Below are 26722 nucleotides of genomic sequence, written 5' to 3' on the forward strand. Positions count from 1 at the left end.
CAAATTGTCACTTCCGTACACACACAATGGCAACGGAATGTGTAACTGCCATACATAAGCAGTTTGTAGTCTTTCATGCTTAGCTCCGATAAATAATGGAGTGAGGCTAGAGGCAGAACTAATTGTTTCCTCACCCACTTAGCATCGACGCATCTGCCTGAAAAGCGCAAACGAAGCAAACATTTGTTAGCGCTAGGGCGCAATAGCATCTAGTTAAAGAGGAAGTTTGCAATGGTAAAACTGCTAGCAAGATTTGAATGTACCCGTAGCCTCACTTCCCAACCTCCTCCCCCCATGTTACATTGTATTGATTTGTAGCCGCGTATTTAGTAACAACTAACTGCAGTGAAAGCAATAAACTAATTCTTAAACATAGACATTGTTGAAACAAGCCAATATTAGCCATAGCTGTTACATAAGTAGCATGACTCATTCAAATGTTACTATAAAACGAAATGTTATTGGTTTAAAGTTGTATTTTTTGAACTTCCTCAAAGCCCAAAGTAACAAATGAATGTGAGGCTACGGGAAAATGATTGGTTGTTTTTCCCGTCTTTAATTGTAAACGCACCCTTTAATTTCGCAACAATAGTGTTTTTTCCCTCGCTATTTGCAGCAGGGCAACAACAACAAAAAAAATCTATCCGACATACATTTCCATTCATCCCCCAGCTGCCTCCCTAACCATCACATCCCAGCCTCTGAATAACCTTGATCCTTGGAGATACAGCACAACCCTTCTCGAGCAAAGCGCCCTGGGTTCCCCCCTCCCACCACTCCTCGACTCTTTCTTCCATTTCCTGGTCAAACAACACAATAGCCTTCTATCTGAGAGGGCACCAGGCAGGCAGCAGGAATAAACCATCACAAGTTACATTTAAGGTGCTGGGGTTTAATATTTATTTCTCCCCCGAGTATGTTTGAGTTTTTTTTATTTTGTTTACCCTCACACCTTTAGCCTCTGCATCCCCCCCTTGTTTCCCTTTCCTGACCGGAATCTGATGGCTGGAAAAACAGGATCCGCTTATATACATAGATATATTAGTGTTGTTATGATTACAAAGCCAATCAGCGTGAGAGGAAGTCGAGCGCACTTTCTGAGGGTCTTCTGCTTTACGACAGTAATGTTCCGCTCCTATAACTCCATGAGACGATTTTGTATGCAAGTCTCTAATGCGGTAGTAAAGTCATAGTTACAAAACAAACAAAAAAGAAAAAAAGAAGAACACTCCTCACCTGCTTTATTACTCTTTGTTGGTTCGCACACCGGAAGCTACCTAGTTCATAACATAATCACGAAACATTGAATGTCGGGACCATTGCAAACCCAGGCCTACCTGTAAATAAGAAAACAAACAAGTTAAAATCTTGTAATGCATTTTACTTATAAAAACATTTGAAATTATTGAATATAACCTGCTTTATACATTGGTACTATTATGACTATTTTCACTCACTAATTACACAATGGTATTAGTAAGGTAACAAGTAAGAAACAAATAAATGCTTGAAAGAGTTGATGATGTGGACCAGAAGCAGTTAGTTAAATGAAAACCATCTGCGAGGTTTCACTGATACTATCTGCTGTAAACCTCTCTCAACCGAGACATCTGAAAAATGGCATCGACATCTCAATTTATCAGATGAAGAGATGAAAGGCTGAAAATGTTGGAAACAAATGACTAGACTAGATTAAACTTGATTGTCGTTACATGTCACGAGTACAAGAAAACAAAATCCAGATTGCATTTTACCAGTCTGGAAGTGCTTGTTTTTGATTATACGGAGAGCTAAGTATGTTTTTGAGGTGGTACATGGTGTCAAAAGTTTGAGTATTTTTCTATTTTTCTTAACTATTTTCTTTTTTCCTCTTTGCTGCAGTAATATGTTCTTACTTTCTTTTCAACTTTTGTGGATGACATATTGCTGTAAAAAAATATCAGAATGGTACAATGGGTGAATTTCAGTTTCTGTACTTTTTACATCTCTGGATAGGACAAAAATGTTCAACTTGGGAGAAGGCCTCGTGACATTCAACGTGCAACCACTATTAAGGCGCCAGGGGGCGTTCGAGTATTTCACGCATAGGCAAAGGTGTAGGCTGTGTTGTCTTTATTCAATTCCTCGACTACAATCGCTACTTCCTGGATACGAGAGAGAGCAGGAGGGGGAAAAAACAGACAGGGCGAATTTGATTTACTATTTCAAACAAAGTTGTTTTAAAACTACAGCTTACACGCTTTTAAAGGAGGACGATACTCTACAGACATAACCGATCGCTTTATGACACGATGCCGCCCATGATTACGTAAACAGCCCGACGCTACGCTTGGTTAATGATGAAACTTTAAACGGTAAAGTTGCTATCTTTGCGCTTTATTGTTAAACATGCCTTTGTAAGACATACGTTCGCGTGATAATGTTTTGTAATCAAATGTTAAAAGTGTTCCTCAAGTGTGTGACGTATCTGTTTACTCTCCCCACAGCGCCACGTCACTAAAAAGAGTTGTGGAACCCCGGAACTGAGACAAATCCCGCCGTGGCCAAGCGATAACTACACTGACATTTCGTCGTTTTCCCCTTCACTGTATTGCGTTTTTTTTTTTTCGTGTTGTTTGACATTTGCCTACCGAGGGAAAGAAGAAGTCGCCTGTCCAAAAATGACGGCGTCCAACTGGGGTCTCATCATGAACGTGGTGAACAGCATCGTCGGCGTGAGCGTGCTCACCATGCCCTTCTGCTTCAAACAGGTGCGTCACCTGCGACGTGCGCGTGCTCGGATTGAAATCAATGAGCGCGCGTGAGCGAGCGTTCAGAAGCCACCATTTTAACCCTGCGTTTTAAAATTGAAATTGACATTTTAAATGCTTGTGTTCAAACAGTTGGCATTCTGGGGTGTCTGCCTGCCCATAAAGTGTGAAATTAAACAACCAAAATAAATATTTGGTTAAACAAACGAATAAATCTTTATAAAAACAGGTTAAGGGGGGGACACATTCAAAATGGAGCAAAACAATGTAACTTGTCCATTAATTCTAAGGGGTACTCCAAATTGACACATCATGGCACGGTTGAGTCATTAAAAACAAAAACAAACAAACAGACAAATTCCTTTCACGTTATAAATACAGTAATTTCCTTCAAATACTCACAAAAAGGATGACTATCTCACCCCCAAACTTGTTCCTATCTGTGGGAGGGATATGACAAAATAAGCATGATATCGGTGTTAATTTCTAATAAACAAGCATTGCTTTTGTGGGAGAAATTAAAGCTCGCCTCAGGATTTAACTAGGCAAATATCCTGTTGGATATTTACTGCAGTGATTATCTTGTTTCACTTGCCAACAAGTTAATGAAGCTCAGTAGCTTCTCAATCGTAAAACATGAATAGTCAATGACATAGCCCAAGGTGCAGACTTCTTTTTTACTGTAGTTTCTCAGGAGTCAAATTAAACGGGGGGCCTTCATTAAGCAAGAAAACAACTATGGAGATTCCTCCAAACAACTTAAGAATACTTGTCAATGAGTTTGAAAAGTTTACTTTCTGAAGCAGAAGGCCAAGGAGAATCCTTAAATAAGATGACCACGCACTGCACAGTAATAAATGTTGCGACAAACAATGCAATACAGTTGTCAAAACTAGAAGCAAACCAACTAAATTAAGTTTTGTAATAAAATATGACACGTGTACTTAATTGTGCATACCCATGTATGTATTTTACATATGTATATTTGCCTAAGGAAGGACAACGTTTATCTGTCAACACTAAGCTCAAAGGAGCGGTTACGTCACCGCCATAGGAACAGATCACATGTGGCAGAATGTCTTAATGATCATTATTTCTTGTTCATTTACTGCCTCATTTCTGCTCTCATGTGTGACTTGGAAGTAAATGAGTATTAAGGACATTCAGTGGACGAGAAGTAGAACAGTGGTAAATGTAAGGGCTTCTGGTGTGGCAGAAATGGCATACACATCACTTATATTACATGCTTTCAACAGGTTGATATGCCATATTGGAAGTAATGTATTTTCTATTACTGGTGGAAAATATAAATACCCTTGACTCCTTGCTATGTCATTTACTTTACATTTGAATGCAAAGTACATTTCAAGATGGATGGTCTACATGTCCTCGCTTTGACTGCTCCCTGTTTTTGTCTCCAGTGTGGGATCGTGCTAGGGACTCTCCTGTTGTTCCTTTGCTCTTGGATGACCCACAAGTCATGCATGTTCCTGGTTCACACCGCCAGTAATACCAAGCGAAGGACGTATGCTGGATTGGGTGAGATGTAATTTTGGGGAAATGTGCAGAAATGACACTTTTTTTTTTTCATTTTTTAGAGCTAAAAATGTAGTTCAAAACGATTACAATAAAAGTTCGACAAAAACGATAACACAAAGGATTGGGAATACATGTGATGAAATACATTTAATAATGTTTTTGAAAGGTTATATAAGTAATAAGAGAATTCATACACAAGCTTCCAATGCACACAACCTGTGCTAAATCACAACACGCAGACAGGCTAACGGACAGTTATCTAAATCACAGACGCCCACGTCACTTACCAGGTCAAGCTTGCAAAAAGTCACAGATACTACAGTAGAATGTGAGGATAGTGACTCCAAGTGGACAATAAAAAATACCTTCACATTTTTGTCCGATTATTTGATAGGATGATCGGTAGAATACTTGATTCTAAAAATATGAAGTCAGTGTAGCCCTACTTTTAACTCATTCACTGCCATTGACGGCTATAGACGTCAAAAATTCATTTGAACTATTTCCATTTAACATTTTTTTCCCCACTTTTGTTAACAAGAGTATGAAAACCTAGAAAAAAAATATTGTACATTTGGAACAGATTTAAAATGTGTGATTAATCGTGAGTTAACTAGTGAAGTCATGCGATTAATTACAATTTTTAAAAAATCGCCTAGCACCCCCAATTTTTAATAATCTTTTCATATATTTTTTTTTAAAAAGATTTTAAAAAGTCTCATACTCTAGTCAACAAAAGTGGAAAAAATGTTAAACTAATAGAAATAGTTAAAATTATTTTTTTGACGTTTATAGGCGTCAATGGCAGTGAATGAGTTAATTGAAGTTTTTATGTCTATTTGCATATGTTATAATTTTTTTTTTATCTGTCACAGCTGGTTCTGAAATGTAAGTCTTTTTTTTAGGGGATCACTGGCAATAAATCCCATAGCAACATAACAAGTGTATCAGATTATGTTTATACTGTACTTAAGTACACACAAGGAAACACCAGTAGGTCCAGTGTGTTCTTAGTGAAACGTGTGCTTTGTTTTGCTGATGGTAATATCAAAACAAAGACTATTTTTGGACACAGACATTTGTTTGCACGCAGATCATTCACACGCTAACGTCCTGTTTGCCTTTGCAGCCTTCCACGCTTACGGAAAACCAGGAAAAGCACTGGTGGAAACTAGGTAATTTATTTGACACATTTATGTCCATTGTGTTTTTATACTGATATCTTTAGACCTCAGCAAATTTAAAATTAAAGCAAGGGGCTAAGGTTTGAGGATTTTTTTTTTAATTAAAAAAAAAAATACGTTTTTACTTTAACATTTAAAACATGGCCGTTAGTAGACACAGTAAATTTCACATGCCGCTCCACCTCGTGTCTTTGCAGTATGATCGGCTTGATGTTGGGGACCTGCATTGCCTTCTATGTGGTCATTGCCGATTTGGGCTCCAATTTCTTTGCTCAGCTGTTAGGTTTACAGGTATGGGATTTTGAGTAGACACCTCAACACCAGAATTGAAAGTACCACAGGCAAATTCTAATTTGGTTCTTAAATAAATCCTTATTTTCGGAAGGTGACAGGCAGTTTTCGCGCGCTGCTGCTGATCGCAGTGTCACTCTTCATCGTGCTGCCTCTGAGTCTGCAGAGGAATATGATGTCCTCCATTCAGTCCTTCTCGGCCATGGCGCTCATGTTCTACACCTTCTTCATGTTCACGGTAAGCCAGTCCTTCCTCTCTGCTATACGTGTCGGCATTGTCCACAAATGACAATATAATATTCAATCAATAAATTGATTTTATGTTTTTTTTAAGCAAAATGTGTAGTTTGTAAATGCTACATGCGTTGAATGATAAAAAAATCAATCTTTCCCCCTCTCACGATTGCAATTGCGATTTAATGTGCAATTGTTTTTTTCAAAGTTCTCTTCCCATGTGATGTACACGAGAATGACGTAGGGCATTGCAATTAATCTAAATTCAATTACAATTTCAATTATTACACTCCACAATTACAAAATCAGCATAATCGTTAAAAAAAGTGTATTAATACTAATTTAAAAATGTATACATTTGCACCTTTTTTAAATTTTAAAATAAATAATTTAATACATTTTGTTTCATCCAAAAGGAACCTGCATAATTATAGCGTTTCAAATAATTTGATTTGTTTTAATATTTTTTATTTGTTTTTTACATTAAAACATTTTCTTGCTTTGTACCGAAATATAAACGATCGTCCTACTGCACAGTGCACGAGCTGCACTCCGACTTCAAATTTTTGCCAACATACATAAATAAATAAATATATAGTATTATAATTATATTATATTATTACAAATTTGGTTTGGTCTGAAATATATATATATATATATATATATATATATATATATATATATATATATATATACTTTTTTTTTTAAATGTTGAAACATTTTCTTGATTTGTACCCAAAAAATAAATGATCGTCCGGCTGCACAGTACATGAGCTCCAACTTCAAATTTTTGCCAACATACATAAATAAATAAATATATATCATTATAACTGTTTGGTTCATAATTGTAGTGTTTATTTTATTTTTTATTTTTTATTGTTCTTAATATTTTTAAATGTTTAAACATTTTCTTGTTTTGTACCAAAAAATGATTGTTTGAATAATCGTGATTTCAATTATTGCCAAAAAAATCATGATTATTATTTTTTCCATAATCGAGCAGCCCTAGTATGACGTTAACATAAGTCAGTAAGTCATAAATCAGGTTTTACAACAATAATGTAAACAAATTGGTGACTTTATCACTTCAACTTTAGAATTCTTGTTCAGCCCTAATTAGTAGTCCTAAATATGTTATATATTCCTATTTATTATTATTATTATTATGAGAAGGCAATGTAATGTAATGATAGACTCACCTCAGGATGAAAACAGTTGTTGCATTTTTTTTTATTACCAAATGTCAAAAACACTCTCCTGGGAAAGATACATCAATACTTTTAGTTATGTACCATTGACATAGCTAAAGTGACTGCTAAGTTGTTTTTCATTTTTTTAAATTTATTAATTTATTTTTTTAGTGCAATTGTTTTTGGGGATCCAGAGTCCAGCAACTTTTTCCCCGCCTGTTGCATCTCACCTGTGTGTTTGTGTACTTACATGCACTCCTGCTTCCACAGACTTCTCACTGCAACTTACAGCAACTCTGTAACCAGGAATCGTTTTTTTTTTATGACGCGTGTCTGCTGTTAGTAGACGCAGGCCCAGCCTGGGTCCTTTTAGAACCCTGAACCCTCTAACAGTCACAAATCTCCTTCTCATCCCTCCCACCCCCCCCTGTCCTATTCTGACACCCTTTCCTACTACCGCCCTTCTCTCCCGCCTGCTGCTCACGTTGTAGATAGTGTTGTCGTCCCTGCGCTATGGCATAGTGTCAGGCTCCTGGTTGGAGCGGGTTCACCTGTGGCGCTTGAGGGGCGTCATTCAGTGCCTGCCCATTATCGCCACCACCTTCTGCTGTCACCCGTAAGTAAACCATGGGACCCACGACGGGCATATTACACCATCAAGAGGGCAGGGAAGGAGGATCGGCCGAAGGAGCCTGAACTTCATTACCCCGTAAAAAAAAAAAAAAATAAAAATAAAAATTGCCAGCTTTTTCCTCATTTCTCACCTTTGAATTCGGTTTTTCCCCTCAAACGTCACGTGTGTGTTTGTGTGTGTGTGTGTGTGGATGGCAGGGCGGGGTGGTAAAAGTCAAGTGAAATATTTTGGACCCCTTCCCATCAGGTTGAGCAGGCTGGATATAGTTGCAAAATGGTGGAAAGTGCTTTCGCAGATTAACCCCACACTTTTTTTGTCTTTTCATTTTTATTCCGTGTCCGATTTTCTTTTATTACATCATCATGCTCTTCACGCCCATCTTTTGACTCTGGCAGGTTTCTGTGCAGCATGGGGGGTGTCCATGTCCTCATTTCTTCTGGTTTGCATGGGAGAGCAGCTCCCCCCCCCCCTTTTTTTTTGTTTTTCTCTTCCTTCACCTGTCTTGATTTGGTTTGCGCTGTAACCCCGACTCCCCCCCTCCCCCTCCTTCCCCTTAGATGGTGCTGTCTTCATTCAAACACGAGCTGCTCAGTGGCTGGTGGCTAGGGCAGGTCAATGCGATGCGCTGGGAGGGGGTGTTTCGCTGTCTCCCCATCTGTGGGATGGCCTTCGCCTGTCAGTCGTAAGTACTCCCCTCGCACAGGACCGGACTGTAAACGTCTCGCAAGCTCAAGTGACTGACATGTAGTCGAGCCAATGGTGGATGGATGGTCACACTTCTCCCCAGTGGCTAATTCTTGCTGGGAAATGTTAATGCGGGTGCTGCATGGATCCTTGCATGATTCCTGAAAGCCACAACGGGGGGGGGGAATCTGACAATATACAGTGCAAGAGCATTATAATTGCACAAAGAGGCTGCTGATTCTGTTAATGTGCATCTCACAGCCATGCGGTAATTGAAGCAAATACAAGTCGGCTACCTCGCCAGTATTGGGCATATTACAGCTATTATATTAAACCATATATTCAATGGGAGTTTCTCACTGGTCTTCTCATTCCAATAATTTTTTTTCTTGAAGTAACACCGCCATATTTAAATTAGCTAAAAAGAACTTTTCTTCTTTTACATCCATCTTGCATGCTTTGTCTCGTTTCCTTTGTCCTCTTCACTTTAGTCCTCGCTTTGGGTTATTTAAAAAAATCATTTCATTTGAATGCAAGACTGGAGATAGATTTAGCCAGTGTTGTTTGGAGGTCAGCAGGATCTAGACTCTGTGCATGTGTGTGTGTGTGTGTGTGTGTGTGTGTGTGTGTGTGAGTGAGACAGAGAGTGGTAAGTGACAGCAGGGGGTGACTGTAAGCCAGGGACTGAAGCGAGACCCTGTCAAGTCAATTCAGAGATTTGCTTCTAAATACATTGCCCATGTTTGAATATAATTCCTAAAAATGTGCAAAGAATTCGATTTATGTAGTGCTCCAGAAAAAGAAATAATATATATATTTTTTTTTATGTAGTGCTCAATTTTGGGGATTTTACCACTTTAGAGCGCCTCGTCGTCAGCCACGAGTGCATACAGTTTGCGATCAGAAAGGCTGATATATTTTTCCACAGCTCAAACGTGTTACGTGCAGGCACAAGAAAGATGCTAGATGAGTTAGCATCTATTTTTTAATCATTTCAATTAGTCGTCTTTGTGATGTGTCAAATTCACAAGGCACGTTTATTTCACCTTACAGGGGGGCAAAGGGGGGGGCTGTAGTAACTATAATAGTATAAAACCAACCAAATTTGACCGTATAGCGGCGACGTTCATTTTACAAATGAGGTGTGCGCGCACGCTTAAAAGGGGAAGGACGCCCACCCGTGCGTTTGTATGCGCGCGTGTCCGGGCGCCAGGTCCCACTAGTGGCGCTGAGTGATATTTGGCAGGACGGTGCGTTTGGCCGCTTGTCAGGGCCGAGCGAGCGAGCGAGCGAGGCAGGAGCGCCCGCCCCGTTAGATGGCAGGCAGCTGAAGCCAGACCACTAATCAACACGCTGGACTGCGGCCCTCCTACAGACACACACTGATGCATTCACAGGCTGATTAAATAGCTCTCAGCACATTGGAGTTTTATTACATTCATGAACCGTGTTTACTCCCCCGTTACATCATTACTTAACGTTGCCATTATGACGGGACGGGAGCCGGCCTTGTTTTTTTGGGCTTAAAAGGCTTTGATAGCGATGGCCGATCGGCTCATACAGTGACGAGTAGTTACACAACTTACACTTAAGGATTTTGCCGTATGCATTATTTTTTCAAGTCAGTTAATTAAGAGGTGTGTCCCACATGCTTGTGTCATATTTTTTGCTTTTTTTTTTTTATAGACTGCTTTAAGCTACTGTAAATAAAAACACAGCAGTCGGCACTATCGGGTCGACCATTTACACACCATAGCCCGGCTCTTACAGGATGCCATTTTATTTAACCTTGGCATTGAGATTTAATGGTTTGTGGATTAAGCACGGTGTGGGAGCACAGGACAGTTCTTGCTCATAAACTTCTCTTAAGAAGTGAAACGGGAAAAAAAGAACAAGCGATAATGAAAGTCATGGCCGTTTGGGCCTTTTCACTTCTTGTACATAAAGGAAAGAGTACGTTTATAAATCTCTTCAATCCAGCAGTTAAATACTGTAACAGACTTCACTGGTTAATGTTATCATACCGCTTCCCAAAAAACAAAAGTGTGGGAAATAGCACACGCACACACATTATGTAAACCAGCGGACACTTCAGACCGCCTTGACTACTGTCACCTCCTCCTGTCACACACACAACCCCCTCAATTGCCATCGCGTCATTTCCATCCGCTGCTATTTTTGAAACTGCCCGTTTAGTTCCTTTTAACGATTATGTGCTTTAAATCTTATTACGATTAACAGGATTTCCAGTGTGAGAATTGTACACGGATTTGGGAAAACTTGTTGCAGACTGTGCCTAACTGATTATTTTTTTATGAAGTCGATTTTGAAACGTTTGGCAACGCTGGTCTTCATAGGAATTGCTTATTTATTTTTGTATAGTAAATTTCGAACTTGGTTGAAATGTAAGCAAAAATGACTTTGTTTAAGCACACAAAAAAAACAGCGACATTTGAACAAAAATTATTATCAGGTGTGAAGTGTGCTGATGGAAATGAATCCAATTAATTGACTAGTTACATGTAATTGTTCTGAAAAATTATATTAATATAATACAATAATATGTATATAATTAACAAAACAAACTCAGAGTTAATTAGCTGACTTAATTGAGACAAGATCATAATTTTTTTCTGCATATATATTTTTTGTGACATTTTTGTCTGGTTGTCTGCTGTGAGATTTTTCTAATATAAAATACGTGCCTTTGAGAAATAAAGGTTGGAAAATACTGGTTTAGATTATGTTCCGAACCACAATTTTAGGCGACAGAGACCATAAAAACACATTTTTTGGGGTGCATTTTTGGCAACTTTTTGGCACCAAATTCTCTAATTGCGTCGCTTCTAACGTCTCATCCGGTAACACAGACGGCACACGAATGCAGCAACAACCCCACAGTGTGTTTGCTCTAGCCTGGTGTTTTTTTTGTAGTCTGTTGCTTTCTTGTCCCCCGCAGTCAGGTGCTGCCGACCTACGACAGCCTGGACGAGCCGTCCGTCAAACGCATGAGCACCATCTTCACCTCGTCCCTCAACGTCGTCACCGTCTTCTACATCACTGTAAGTGGAGACGTACCGTCTCGCCACCAGCTGCGTTTGTCACACGCAGACTCTTTTTAAGACTCCAGCGTCTCCCAATTGTGTATAAATGCGGCGAGACAAACATTCAGTCCAATGCTATTGTCCATCCAAAACATCATTATTACACTCTTTGTTTTTATTGCGCGATGTACAGATAGCCAAGTCGATCAAGGACAGTCATTCTGGACATGTGAGGTATTAAGTTTTCTCAGCCTTGTGGAGGAGATTAAAGAGGAGAAAAGTAATAATGTAGCAATGGCGCCACACGTGTTACAATCAGATTGCGCCGCTGTCATTCATGAAGGGAAGTTGTATACGAAAAGTCACCATTTTCGTCGGGTAAAATTTCAAGATGAACCTCAAATAAATAACAGTTCCGCAGAGTTTTGAGGTTTTTAACTCTTTGACTGCCAGACGTTTTCAGAAAAGGGATGCCGTGGGTGCCAGCCGATTTTAAGCATTTTGACTGATCTTTCAAGGTCCATAGAAAATTATGTGTGTTTGGACTATGGAAACACACATACTACCAAATGAAAGATTGGACTCTCATCTTTCATCAGAAAAAAAAGTTTGTTTCTACCTTATTCCGTTTTTCAGTAATCAACAATAGAAAATGGTTAGTTTCACCTCTGTTTTGAAACAAACGTCTTTGGCACTCCTCCATAGGATTTTACTAAACGTTATTTAACGTTTTTGGCAGTCAAAGAGTTAATAGGGGGGTGCCAAAAAATTTATTCTCATTTAGTACGATTCAGAATCGATTTTAAATGTCCCAAAATCGATTTTATTTAAATTATTTTATACCGTCTTCCCTTTGTTTGTGTATTTCTTTATTGGGAGCACTGTTCGTGTTGTACCCGATTTGGCCACTTAGGGGCAGTGTCTGATACACTGTTTTTTATTTTTATTCATATTTTTTCTGGAGAGCTCAGTATTGTTCATTCGGTAATTTTATTTGACATTTCATCATCATTGCTCTCTTTTTTTTTTTTTTTTATAATTGTGTCTGATACACTGTTAAGTTGTAGCCACATTAGAGAGTAGAAGGAAAAAGTCACGATCAAGTTATTCCAATAAAAGTTGTTGTTTTTTGCAGCGTGGAGCCGTTCTTTTGAGTGATAAAAGTGCCGCGAGTAGAGCACTAATTAGCATTAGCGAGTCAGACTGGAGTAGATCATTACGATTCCTTGAACATCTATAAATTGAAGCAAAAATCAGTCAATCAAATCATTTTGAAGCAAAAATCGATTCTGAATCGAATCGCACACCCAAAAATCGGAATCGAATCGTGAGACATTTAAAGATTCCCACCCCTAGTTTTTAGCTATAGCTCAGTGGTTAGAGCAGATGACTACTGCGTCGGAGATCAAGGTTCGTACTTCATGTCCTGGTTGGACCAGATTTTAGTCCAAAGTAGAATTTCATATAATAATCATTGTCCAATATCTTTTCACATTTTAATTTTTTTTCAAGGGTGTTTTCCCCCAATTTAGGCTATAATGACAGTTGATTATGTTTTAATGTGTCCTGAATAACGACACACCGAACCATTTTGCTTCCAGGTGGGCTTCTTTGGCTATGTCAGTTTCACGGACAACATCGCAGGCAACGTGTTGATGAACTTCCCTTCCAATCTGGTGACCGAAGTGATCCGGGTGGGCTTCATGATGTCCGTGGCCGTGGGCTTCCCGATGATGATCTTACCATGCCGCCAGGCTATCAACACCATGCTCTTCGAGCAGCAGGTGATCTCGGAACTTGTTTTTTCCACCACCACGCAGCATACGGCAGCACGCTCAACCAATCAGTGTATGTTTGCTGTGCTTGATTAGAAACTGCTGAGTCATTCTCTGTGTGTGAGCAATGTAAGCACAGTCCTCCTCAAATATACCAAGAAAGGAACTCGTCGTGACCTCAATTTCAGTAGTTTGTATTTTTTTTTTCTTCTTTTTTTTTTTTTGCCTTCATATCCACACGTGAGCTTTGGTACACAAACGCAACTGACTTGAGCGCCATACATTGACAGAGGAACATCAAACACAAACAGGTCACGATAAAGGTGGAACATACAGGAAAGTCCAGTTGCCTTGATTCGAAATGTGCGCTTGAGATATCGTAAGAGCCTCCCACCGGGGCTGGACTGCCACAAAAAAAATCGTTTTTGGCATTTTTATTTAGGTCCCACTCTTGCCTAACATGTAGTTCTTCCCCTGATGTTTATTGAGGATGTTTCAAATTGCTATCTATATTTGAGATTGATTACCAGACTGGTCGCTCTAAATTGTGGGCCAGTCTCTTGGGGTAAAATAGAGAAAAGCACTCAATCGGCCCCAAAAGAGGCCGGCCCACAGGGCATCTGCCCTGTATGCTAGATGACCAGTCCAGCCCTGCCCACCACCTGCACCAACTTTATTGTGAAATGGTTGGGGAAAAAATTATCCCTTGACTTTTTTTTTTTCAAAACTTGCTTTTCCTTAATTATGTTGTGCAAAAAATTTCAGTCGGTAGTATTGGTCAGTCACCATGTGAGTTTATTTTTTTATTTTTTTATTATTAACCAGGAATTGACCAATCTTAAGTGTTGAAAATGGCTTTTTTTAGTTGCGAGGATTCCACTTGAAGCTAACGTTATGCATTAATATGATGAGGCGATTATACATTTATTGGGTTTAACAACTACAATGTGTCCTACAACAAAAACAAGTTTGAAACCCCCGTAACACACAGCACATCATAGTCAAAATTTGAAAAATGTCTCTTAAAGCGTTTTTCCACATGCACACCTCTGAAGTTTAAATATAGTTTAAAGCTACTGAAGGTAGAATATTCCATTTCTAATCGCTACTGCCACCTGCTGACGAAAAATGAAACTGCACATACTGTTCTTCACATACACTCACCACTTACGTCACATCCGCAGATAGGGCGCGGGAACTATTGGCCAGAGGCTTGCAAGGGTACCCATTGTGAACAGCTATGGTGTTAATCTGCTAATTAGAAGACGTTTCAGTCATAAATGGTTACTGTAAAGTCATTTTGAGGGAAAACAGTTCCATATTGCAGCTTTGATATTTATCTTTGCCTCGTGAAATATTTTCAAGAAAGACATGGATTTTTCTTTATAAAATTAGATGTACGTACTTAATGTCCATGTGTGATTTCGGTGCGGAATTTGCTTTTGTAATGATATAGTTTCAGGAGTAGTAAGCTAATATTTGGATTTGGATTAGTGTTGGTGCGTGTGAATGTTTTTTTTTTTTTTATCCTACTGGGCAGTGAGATGATTGAAAAGTGAAATGAGAGCAATATCATGTGGAAGATACTGCATAAGTCTGTAACCCGCAGAAACAAAAATCCAATATAGCTAGTCATAATGAACCAAATTGTTGTTGTTTTTTTTTTTTTTTTTCAAGCGTCGTCTTCCCTTGTTGTCTCTTTTATAACTTGCAGCAGAAAGATGGGACATTTGCAGCCGGTGGATACATGCCTCCTCTGCGCTTCAAGATGATCACCCTCAGCATCGTTTTTGGCACCATGCTGGGAGGCATTCTCATCCCCAACGGTACACTCGCTGTGTGTGTGTGTGTGCAGCTTGTTGACTGGAGGTCTGGAAAGGTGCACGTGTTTCTTTGTGTGGGCAGAGTCACTGGGACACTTTAACGACCCGTGTGAATGTGACTTTATGAGTCAGTGACTGTCACACCGGAACACAGTCCTTAAATCAGGGCTCTAACTTTTATTTCCTTTCAGATGGGTAGACAGAGGGTTATGGGCGTTATTGCCGCAGACGTACACACACACACACACACACACACACCACTGTAATGTTGCTGACTCTGCATCAGGTTCACTCTGTATTGGTCCCACTCACAAGCTTCAAAATGGTGGAAGAGTTGCAACTGTTAGAATGAGTTTTCTCGCATTCATCCTTTTTTATGGGGACTGCGTGTGAAAGCTTTGATAGGTTGGACGCACAAGCAAAAAAACACACTGCTCGGCTCTTTGTGTATCTAATCAGACTAATAGGCTGAGGAGCAGGGAGGTAAGGACCCCGGGGAGAACACACACTAAATCTGAGGGAGACAATATGGTGCCCGTCCTCTGGATAAACGATAGTTCTCGGGGTCTGACATCCAGCCAACTCAGTCGACAGATACAGGGGGGGGGGGGGGGGGGCACAGCCCCGACGCCAGGAGCAGGATGCCAGGGATGCGAGCCCAGAGCGAGGGGCTGGGCGGCAGCTGATTATGAATGGCAGTTGAATGGAGCTGCTTGATAAGGAGCATGCATTTGGGGAGCAAGAGACAAATCCCTTTTGCCATTGTGTATTGTGACAAAATCAGGTGACTTTGTGTTTACAAGCACTTGGGAGTGGCAGAAGCCCATCTCTCAAAAGTGTACTCAGCGCTAATCATGTCCGCTTTTCAATATTTAATCAGTGGTGCTTAAGGTACCTCCGCATCAGTGATGATTTAACACAAAATAAACCTCGTAACCCCTTCAGACCCGCATTTTTTTCTGCTGGGCATTTCAAAAAATATATATATTTTTTTGGATTTTGACTCTTTTTCCACATAAGAACAACATGGAAAATTTTGGGGTGTCAACTTGCGATTGTGATTGCATAGCTAAAATCCAATCATGAACCAGAAGTGTTGACATCATCCAAATTAAGAGTTTTAATGGTTTAGACACGCAAATATATCATGTCGCTGCAGACATTATGTTTGTCAAACCTTTTTGTCACAAGTTTTGCTCTGACCAACCAAATTGTCCGTCCGTCCGTCGTCTTCCGCTTATCCGGGGTCGGGTTGCGGGGGCAGCAGCTTTAGCAGGGAAGCCCAGACTTCCCTCTCCCCTAGCCACTTCAGCCAGCTCATCCGACGGGACCCCAAGGCGTTCCCAGGACAGCCGAGAGACATAGTCTCTCCAGCTTGTCCTGGGTCGTCCCCGGGGCCTCCTGCCGGTAGGACATGCCCGGAACACCTCCCCAGGGAGGCGTCCAGGAGGCATCCAAACCAGATGCCTGAGCCACCTCAACTGGTTCCTCTCAACGTGGAGGAGCAGCGACTCGACGCTGAGTCCCTCTCGGATGACCGAGCTTCTCACCCTATCTCTAAGGGAGAGCCCGGCTACCAAATTGGAGCAAGAAAAAAAAAATGCTGTTGTAAGGCGAATATGAAATCTGATTGTTTAAAGAGACAGCCCTATTGTTAATATAGTTCAAGTTGCACCAAGTTGACATGGCAACACTTAGAGGCTGTAATCTGATTGGACAAAAAAAAAAATTAACATCAGTAGGGAAATATTAATGCTGTTTCTTGTAACAAATATTAGAATTGAGGTTGCATATGTACTAGAGCTGTCGAACATTTTTTTTTTATCAGATAATCACATTTTAGAATTCTGATTAATCACGATTAATCGCCTAATAAAAAAAGGCTTTTTTTAGCAACATTTTTTTCCTGCCTAATTTGAAGAGCACCGGTTATGTGTTAATTCTTATGACATTTAATATTATTTGTACGTCCTCAACATTTTTTTTTTGATCCACTGTGCACGCGCATCCTCCTCTTTTTCTCATCAGTTAATTACTTGCATAATTTAAAATGGGGAAAAAAATTGACCCCGGTATTTTGACATGAACAAATATTCTAAATGTGATACGCCAAACATTCATTAACTCTTTGACTGCCAAAAACGTTTAATAACGTCTAGTAAAATCCAAATGCGGGCTGCCAAAAACGTTAAAAGACGTTAACTATGATTTTTTTTGGGTGTTTTTTTTTGGAAACGGGTGGAGGAAAGCCTTGGCCAGCTGTGCTGAAAGTATCAAGCAGATCGAGTTAGTAGTTAGTGGCATCATTCATGGGAAAAAAAAGGTGTCAAATTCACTAGAGTGCATGAAGTAATATCGTTTCACAAAAAGCTTGATTTCTCCGTATTTTGGTCCAAAACAGAGCATTTGGGTGAAACTAACCATTTTCTATTGTTGATTACTGAAAAACGGAATAAGGTAGAAACAAACTTTTTTTTCTGATGAAAGATGAGAGTTCAATCTTTCATTTGGTAGCATGTGTGTTTCCATAGTCCAAACACAACATTTTCTGTGGACCTTGAAAGATCAGTCGAAATGCTTAAATCAGATGGCACCCCTTTTCTGAAAACGGTTGGCAGTCAAAGAGTTAATACATGGAATTATGTTTATTGCTCAAAAACAATCTGTGCTACCTTAAACGTAGTCATCCGCTGTCACGCAAAAAAAAAAAAATCTATGGTTAAAATTAATAGTGCGATTAATCTGCGTTAATTCATAATTAATGCGCTAATTTTTTTGTGATTAATTAATCAGTTAATGCTTTAACTTTAGTAGATATGTGCAGCCAACTTTAAATAAATGTTCCTGATTTAAAAGCCACTGTGGGACTACAATGTGAACTTGTCTGCTTTTGTGTGTCTATAGTGGAAACTATTTTGGGTCTGACGGGAGCCACCATGGGCAGCCTCATCTGCTTCATATGCCCCGCTCTTATCTACAGAAAGATCCAGAAGAATAGCATCATAGCTCAGGTGACCATATTATTTTTTTTCAGTTTTTTTGGGGGGGGATCCAAATGTATCATTATCAACATCTCACAATATGTCTCCTACTCTCCTGTTTCTCATTAGCTCGTACTTTGCGTGGGTCTGGGCATCCTTCTCATCAGCACCTTCACCACTTTGTCCATCTCAGCCCAGGGCCCCAGCACCAAAGTCCAAGCTCCTCCTCCTCCGGCACCCGACAAAGCAATGCAACTACCAGACGTCATTGAGCTGCATGGTAAAACACATGACTTGGTGGCTGTAGCACGTGAGCTAATAAGGCTAACATTTACTTCAACAAGGGCATCCATACCCTGCACAAGAAATGTAAGGAAATTGCGATCCTCATAGTACGGTCCAGAAAAAAAAGAAATAAAGCGACATTATTTTTCATCCCATGCCTAACAGAATGACTGATAGGGAGACAGGCAGGCCAAGGAGATAAGACTTTGATAGTATCTCTGAGCATCTCTGAGCGCCTGACATTGATGGAGCAAGAGTGATGCCCTTCAGACTGAGGCAATTTTCTTTACACCCCTCGTCCTCATTTCCTCTTGACACCCTTCCCCCACAAAGTCTTCCAATATCTCCTTGGGCACCTCAAAAAGGCCTTTAAGCCGCATCTGTATAAAGGAGAAAAGGTAATATTAGTTTGGCAGAGAGCGCAACTGGAGGTGGGAGAGAAAGCTGAACGTTGACGCGTTCAGTTTCACTTCCCCGCGTCATGCTGTAGTTGCACCGTATCGACTGTTGCAACCCGGTTTGCTCTTGCATCCTCCGCCTGCTTCCTGTTTTGTCGCCTCCATTTCGGCGTATTGCAATTGGTGATGCAGTAATGCATTTTGTCCCATGTATTGTTCTTGTCGACATGGGCTGCCACCTAGTGGAGGTTTTGGCATCAATAAGAGCTGCTCAGGTTTACTTCACAGGGAGCAATTAACGAGCTCATAAAAAATGATGAGTCAACATTGCATTGAAAGATTGTTATTTCTGTTTGACAAGAGAAAGTTAGCAAAATTATTCTGAGTTGGAACTTTTCCTTGGTAATTAATGTGAATATATGGTCATTTACAGGAAATAATTAGCATACATCATTTGTTTACATATCCCCTGACAGAATTTGTAACCTATACGATTTTACTCAAATTCGTTTATAGTATGTTTAATGGAATTCAACTAAAGCATATAAGAAAAGCACAAGTGTGCCAGGTTAATCAATACATTTTATGTGTAATAGAATTCAAATTAAACTGTAAAAATATTTCAGAAAATCAGCATCATTAAACTAAACATAGAAAAAAGAAAATAAAGAAATGCTCCTAGTTCAGTTCAATTTTTTTTTTATCTAATATTACTGTAAATAAACAGAAAATATGCATGTAACAGGGAATTTAAACATAGTTAAAGATAATTTTGTAGAATAAATTTGGTTAAAAAAATATTTCTAGAGTTTCGAGAATTATTAAGGCCATACCTTTTTTCTTTCATTTGTAAAAAAAAAATCAAATTATTACTATGTAGTTCACAATAAATTAGTCTCATGTCATTGTAAAATGTGTATTTTAAATGATTTTAATCATTAACACTATCACGTTTCAAAATATGTACTACCTAAATTCCCAGCTAATTCCTAATGATCCAAAATGTCACAAGTTCCAGGAAATTTTCTGGCCCTTTGTAACATCTGACAAGAGGACAAAGTGAAACAAATGGCATGTCAGATGTACCGTTTCATAGTTAAGTAATTAAACACATATTGCTCCATGGAAATGACGTTTTATTTTTCTGTCCATAGAGAATCTTCCAAATGTAAAACCAGTAGACATCGATAAGCCTGACCTGCCATTAGTGGATGAGCTGCAAGATAACAAGAGGCAACCAGTGGAACCCCTCCAGATTAAAGGACCAGAAGGACTGCCTGAGATCAAGAAGGAGGAAGAGGTGCAGTTGGACCGCCCCGATGCCGGTAAGGAAACCCAACTGAACATGACCTGCTTGTAAATTGGACCTCACGGAATCCAACTTTGCCTGTTCACGCAGGCGTAGTAGCCCTGCCGGAAGGCGAAGCCCACCGCCACGAACCGCCTATCCCGCGTGACGAGGTCCAGATTGACACCAGAAAGAACAATGCAGAATTGGAAGAGGAAAAGAAAATAATGGAGGAAGATCACAAAAGAGAGGTAGAGCCGGTCGGAGGGCAGGATGCCGTTAAAATGGAGGAGAGTGCGGAGAACGGAATGAAGCCTGCTGTAGTGGTTGGGAAGAAAGAGGAAGTGGACCTGGGCGGAGGTGAGGCGCGGTCCAATGAGGTGCTTGAGAAGGTGGCGGAGAAGAAGCAAGACGTACCGCTCAAAGTGGAGAAGCGAGATGGTGTGAAAGACCCACACGTCGCTGATGCTGCGGCGGCGGAGCGAGCAGACAAAGTGGACAAAGATGCCGAGGCTGTAGGGAAACGTGAGTGATTGATATTTCCCCAACTACTAGATTACAGATGTTTTTTTCTTTTTCAGGAGAGCTCAGTATCGTTCATTCGATTTGACATCATCATTGCTCTCCTTTTTTTAAAAAACAAATAAATTAAAAAAAAAATAATAAAAATGTTTTTTTTTTGTTTTTTTGTTTTTTAAATATATATACATATATATACATATACACACACACACATATATATATATTTTTTTTGTATGTGGGTGAGCATGTGCATGTGCATGTGCGTGTGTGTTAAATTCGAGGTGTGCGGGTCAGTTCTGGCCCGTCACGTCATTTTATGTGGCTCGCAAAAGCTTGCAGTCATTTTCTAGTCGTAAAAATTGATGGTATGTTTAATTAGGTTCTGAAAGAGGACCTTCTTTTTTTCTAAAGGACATTTTATATTTTGTAAGGTAGCGTGATATGAGATTTTTTTTTTTTTAAATGTAAAATATTTGTTATCAAGGTTGGAAAACACTGGGCCTGTAAAACTAGAAAAACAGCACGTTGTATCTAACTGCCGTTGCTATTTGATGTGATTTTAGCGCCACCTGCTGCTGAAGATGCCCAAGCTGCAGACAGCAAAGATGCTGGAGATGAGAAAATGGATGGTGAGTGGGAACTACACGTTTCATTTATTTACAACCAATAAATACAGGTCTTCAAGCATGTGAAGAAAGTTTCTAGTTGAGAACACATATTTATCATTTGTGTAATGAAGGACATTTTTTTGTGAAATGATCTGCAGTATGTGCCACTTGCCACTTTTTAATCTCACTTTGCTTCTTTTATCATCGCTGTGATCCCTTTTTGCTTATTGCACTCTTTAAAGATAAACTTGGGGGGGTAAACTGAAGCAGAGCCTTTCGCTGACATTTCAAACATTGCAGGATATACGCTTGGCATTTTATTTATTTATTTTTTTATTTCTGCACTTTCTCATTCTGTTGTTGACTTCTGCCCCTCTCTCTCTCTCCTCCTAAATCTTTACCTCTTTGCTCCTTTCTCTGCCGGATCACAGTGATAAAAAAGCTGGTTGCAGGTATGACAACCCTCTCGCTCCACCTTCTCTTGGTCTGTTACTAAAAATTTGAAAACGCAGCATTTATCCACGTGTGTTCACGGATATATTCATTGTAATAATATAGCATCTTGTGTGATTATCTAAACTCACCATCCCCACTTGTCTAACATAGTTCTCGTTAACTAGTTCCTTGTAGTGCTTAGATATGTCGTAGCGTTGATTTGTGTTAGATAATGCATCTATTAAAGAAGTCGATGTACACTCACCGGACACTTCCTTAACTCTTTGACTGCCAGACGTTTTCAGAAAAGGGATGCCGTGGGTGCCAGCCGATTTAAGCATTTTTGACTGATCTTTCAAGGTCCACAGAAAATTATGTGTTTGGACTATGGAAACACACATACTACCAAATGAAAGATTGGACTCTCATCTTTCATCAGAAAAAAAAGTTTGTTTCTACCTTATTCCGTTTTTCAGTAATCAACAATAGAAAATGGTTAGTTTCACCTCTGTTTTGAAAAAAAAAACGTCTTTTAACGTCTTTGGCACTCCTCCATAGGATTTTACTAAACGTTATTTAACGTTTTTGGCAGTCTAAGAGTTAAAGTAATAGAATGCTCAGTTTTTATTTATTTATTAATTTAACAGTTTTCTTATTGCATCATACTGAGAATTGTTCCTTAAAAAAATAAACCCCCCGTCAGTGTCACTGTAAAATGAAAAATTTCCTTTTTCTTGATAGGCAAACATTTTTGCTACATTTGGAAAGTGTCCAGCAAGTGTATATACTCCTTTCCCATTCCCCTCCCCCATTGAAATCCTCGGTCCTGCTAACTAAGGGCTTCTAACAGTCTCGTTTATTAGCCCACCGACTATTGTGTCGTCTCCATCCCTGTAGAAGGTCAGCTGGACCACGCGGTACTGCTGCAGGTCATCAAGGAGCAGCAGGAGCAGCAGAAGAGACTTCTCGACCAGCAGGAGAAGCTTCTGGCAGTCATAGAAGAGCAGCACAAGGAAATCCACCAGAAGCAGCCAGGCGGTATGTGAACTATTTTGCTCATTTTGATGGCCATGAAAAATCGAGTGAATGAATACCCACTAGGGAATTGTGAAATGTTTATACCACCAATTACTACTTACCTATTAGCTACTGTTTTGGTGCCTTCTTGTGGCATGTTAGGGTATTTCAGAAAGAGCACAAAAAAACGGGAATAGCTAAGGATAGGTTCCACAGAAAAATAAATTATGAATACCTGGAGTCCTCGAGTTACGTCGTATGATTTAATAATGTATGACATTGTTGGAAATTTTAGGGATATATGGTAATTTTCTGCCTCTCTCTTTTGGGCATTTAAAAAAAAAAAAAATTCAGCCTTTTTGTTTACAATTTTCTGAGTTTTTTGGCAATTTTGTGGACATTTTATAGTAATTTTCTGCCTTTCCTCTTCCTTTTTGGACATTATCAATAAATGTAAAACATAAAGCTAACTACATTGTGGATTTAATTTATTGCGGGTATTTTTTGGAACCTAACCCCAGCGGAAAACGAGGGAACACTGTATTTATTTATTTTTTAGAGAGATCCACAGGGACCCACGGGAGAGGGATTTAAGATCCACATCTGGCTCTAGAGCCTCAGGTTGCAGATCTCTGGTTTAAAATATTAACTCATTCACTCCCAGCCTTTTTCACTAAAACAATCTCCTTCGCTCCCTGGCTCTTTTACTGACTGATTTTGCAAGGCCCACAGAATATTGTTCTATTACTATAAAAATCTGAAACCTACCAAAAGAAAGATTAAAGTCTCTTCATTCATCAGGTAAAAAAAAGTATATTTCTATCTGTTTCCGTTCTGCAGCAATAAACATTAAAAATATAGCTAGGTTTCATCATTATTCACAAATCTATTTAGAATTCTGAGTAATTGAGTTTATTTTCAACATGGTCCTGATTCATTTCCTATGCTCTGCTTCCACCTGCTGGCCGTTTTTTGTAATAACTACCATTTCTTCAACCGTTCTTTGCAATTGAGAGACTGCATCAAAGCCTTCTGTATGCTCTAGCATAAAAAAAATATAAAAATACGTTTTAGGGTTACGGTTAGAACGTATTTATACGTTTTTGGGAGCAAATTAGTTAACATAGGCAGTTATAAATACTTCTGGGCGGGAGTGCAATTATTCAGGGTTCAGTTCCTGCCACCCACAAATAACTACTTTACTATAATACGTATTTAGATTTTTGAAACTGTGCAACAAAGTGTTCATCCATGAAATGTGCTGCTCCTGCAGACCTCCAGGAGCACGCGGAGGAAGCAGACGGAGGGGCGGCGAAGCCCCGAGACTCGGCCTCAGATTTGCAACAACCTGAAGAACCAGGCGCCGCCGGGGCTCCGCAAGTTGCCGTGGACGAGCCTCGCGCAGCGTTGCCGAATCCAGCTCAGGCTGAAGACAAAGGACCCGAGGTAGCCAAAGTTGCTCTTCCGGCGCCTTACAAAGAGAACAACGCAGGCGAGTCCCATCAGGAGAGTGAGCTGGGGGCGAGAGGAGTGCCTCTAATTGGGAGAAAAGCCGAGGTCCAACAGCCGGTAGCTCTAAATGAACACATTACCCAAGTGGGAGATGAGGAACTCAAGCTAGATGATGAAAAGCAGAAGTTGGAGAATGAGGTCCAAGCCAAACTGGAACAGCTTGAGAGGGAGAAGAAGGAAAAAGCGGTGTTGGAGAACAAGAGAGCGGAGAGAGAAAAATTAGAAAAAGAACAGCTGGAGCGGGAGGCCAAGGAAAAGCTGGCCAGAGAGCAGGAGCGGCTTGAGAGGGAGAAGATCGAGAGAGAAGTGCAGGCTCGGGTGGAAAAGGAACGACTGGAGAGGGAAAAGAGAGAGAAGCTGGAGAAAGAGAAGGCGCTAAAGGAGAAATTAGCGCAGGAGGAGAAAGCCGACGAAGAGAGACGCCAGCAGGAGATTGAAAAAGCAGACAAAGCTTTGCTCGAACAAAAAGAAAAGGAGGCGCAGGAGCGAGCCAAACAAGCCCAAAACGCCGACCACGCCGCACAGGGGGCTCCAAAAGAAGACGGCGAAGCTTTGAAGAAAGGAGGACGAGACCTCAAAGAGAAACTTGCCGCTGAAGCCGACCCGGGAGAGGACGGCGAAGACGGGCCGGTCAAAGCCCAAGCTGGCCCTCGGGGCTCCCGTGAGAACGCGCGGGACGAGGGGGAGCTGGATCTAAAGCGGAGGCGCCGGGCCCTGGGACGCGGCGAAGACGCCGGCGCTCCGGAGGCGCCCAGGGCCGTGCACGGGCTGGAGCCCCTGCTGGAGCTGGGGGGGCCCGACCTGCACGTCGCCCTGGAGGAGAAGCTGCTAGCGGGGGCAATGGTGCACTCGCGGCAGATTAAGCAGACCTCGGAGGACAAGGAGATGAAATAACGCGCATCACATCACACATTCTCTTTTACACTTCGAACCTGGACAGACTCCAAATTTATACCAGGAGACCATGACGTCGTTGCCTTAGACCCGCTTGCCTTCAGAATTGTTACACAGAAATACAGTGGTGCCTTGAGATTTGAGTTACAATTTGACAACAAAACACTCATATTTAAAAAATTACATTTCCCTAATAAAAGAAATGAATGCCCTTAATCCGTCCCAGCCTCCCCCCAATAAACAATAATTCTCATTCTGGCCACCGGGGACAGTAAATAGTCATTAAGACAAAAGCGAAGAAGACTTTACTTTATATACTGTATGCCTGTGAGTATTGTTTTATTGTCTATATGTGTTCATGCACTGATTGTGTTGAAATATATTTTGCTTAAAGGGCTATAACACCGACTCAGATGCTATTTGTTAGCCTGTCTATTGATTTGTGCTTTAGCATTAAGCTAATGTGGTTGTTTTGAATACATGTGTAATATTCTTAATTTAATGTTTAGTTTGACAAAAAAAACTTGTCTTGAAGCCTCTTTGAAGGATGGTTCACAATCTGCTGCTTGTTGTAAATTTAGTTGAATTCACTTCTCTCAAATGTTCTCGTATCTCTTGGCATCACGGTATACGACTTAGCTTTCAAGGTGACATTTCAGGACGAACCTAAAATGCACTATGATCTTTTACAGCGATTAGTACATTTCCTTTATTTATTAGAATTCATCACGCTGTTCACATATTGACATCATGTGACCAAGATGTCACATCGGCGTCAGCAGCTTGAAACAGACTGGAGGGGAGTCACTCAAAGGCACAGAAGTGGATTCCTTGTACATTTTCATAGTAAAAAACGCCTGTTGTGAATTTTGCTGTTCTGCTCCTTATTAGAGAAAATAAAGTAATGTGCATTGAGGTTTGGAGGTCAAATGAAAGTCACCTGGAAAGGCTCTAGTGCATTTGAGGTCCAGCCTTTAAATTTTCCCTAATATTTTGGACTTGTTTCTGTGAGTAGTGGCTTTAGTGAAAGTTAAAAATCGTCCAAAGTCCTTATTAAGGAGCAACGAGTTTGTACATATTAAGTTATTTCAATGAGTATTAAATTGTTTAAATGTACATACAGTACTTCTATGCAAATGGATTCTATTGAGGATGGATATTGTCTATGAGTCACTTTATTTTTTTGGCCGCATTTACCTTTGACCTGCCCATTCTTGTTTTCTGTATGTTTCCCCACTCTCAAGTTGAGGTGTAAATACTGTGAATCTTGATCTGATGTTATTGTGTATACTTTTTTGAGTCTTAAGTTCAACGTAATGCAGGACCTGCTTGTTATACTTTTGCTTCTACACCCATGATTGAAGTTACTCATTTGATTTCCGTGCCTTGTAATTCATGTGCAGCAGTGGTCATGTCAGGTATTTTTTGCTGTAGAATTACAGTAATTTATTGAAACAAGCAGCGGTATTGTATCAGAAATGTAGTGCAAACAATTTTGTCAGCACATGTATCGCTTTTGTATAGAGGTATTTTCTGGCTATTTTTCTATTTACAGTGTTTTTATGTGTGTTCAGATAATAAAGGCTCTATCGCAATGGTGTAAGTCCTCTCACTTATTTACACAAACAACAGGA

The 26722-nt window shown here is 40.1% G+C and overlaps 1 protein-coding gene and 1 long non-coding RNA gene across 5 annotated transcripts in view; one reads left to right on the forward strand and one right to left on the reverse strand.

Moving 5' to 3' along the window:
• The window catches only part of LOC144038054 (uncharacterized), a 16602-nt gene extending 13854 nt beyond the window's left edge, over nt 1-2748 (reverse strand). For both annotated transcript variants that reach the window (XR_013289132.1, XR_013289133.1), the window contains exons 1-2: nt 2631-2748; nt 1237-1337 (exon numbers count right to left, since the gene is read on the reverse strand). This is a non-coding gene — a long non-coding RNA (uncharacterized LOC144038054). The remainder of the gene's footprint in view (nt 1-1236; nt 1338-2630) is intronic.
• slc38a10 (solute carrier family 38 member 10) lies at nt 2124-26683 on the forward strand. 3 transcript variants are annotated; one of them, XM_077550155.1, is made up of 18 exons: nt 2124-2354; nt 2487-2750; nt 4172-4289; nt 5419-5464; nt 5671-5764; nt 5859-6002; nt 7680-7804; nt 11466-11568; nt 13152-13334; nt 15040-15151; nt 18053-18159; nt 18259-18409; nt 19967-20137; nt 20212-20625; nt 21186-21251; nt 21662-21682; nt 22563-22703; nt 23956-26683. In XM_077550155.1, exons 2-18 carry the CDS (start codon nt 2661-2663, stop codon nt 25086-25088), a joined length of 3219 nt encoding a protein of 1072 aa, XP_077406281.1. In that variant the 5' UTR covers nt 2124-2354; nt 2487-2660; the 3' UTR covers nt 25089-26683. The 3 variants fall into 3 exon arrangements, with proteins under 3 accessions (XP_077406281.1, XP_077406282.1, XP_077406283.1); XM_077550156.1 differs by lacking the exon at nt 7680-7804 and adding an exon at nt 8380-8504; XM_077550157.1 differs by lacking the exon at nt 21662-21682.
• Nucleotides 26684-26722: the final 39 nt, after the last annotated feature.

Source organism: Vanacampus margaritifer, chromosome 18 (assembly GCF_051991255.1).
Source record: "Vanacampus margaritifer isolate UIUO_Vmar chromosome 18, RoL_Vmar_1.0, whole genome shotgun sequence".
Lineage (NCBI taxonomy): Eukaryota > Metazoa > Chordata > Actinopteri > Syngnathiformes > Syngnathidae > Vanacampus > Vanacampus margaritifer.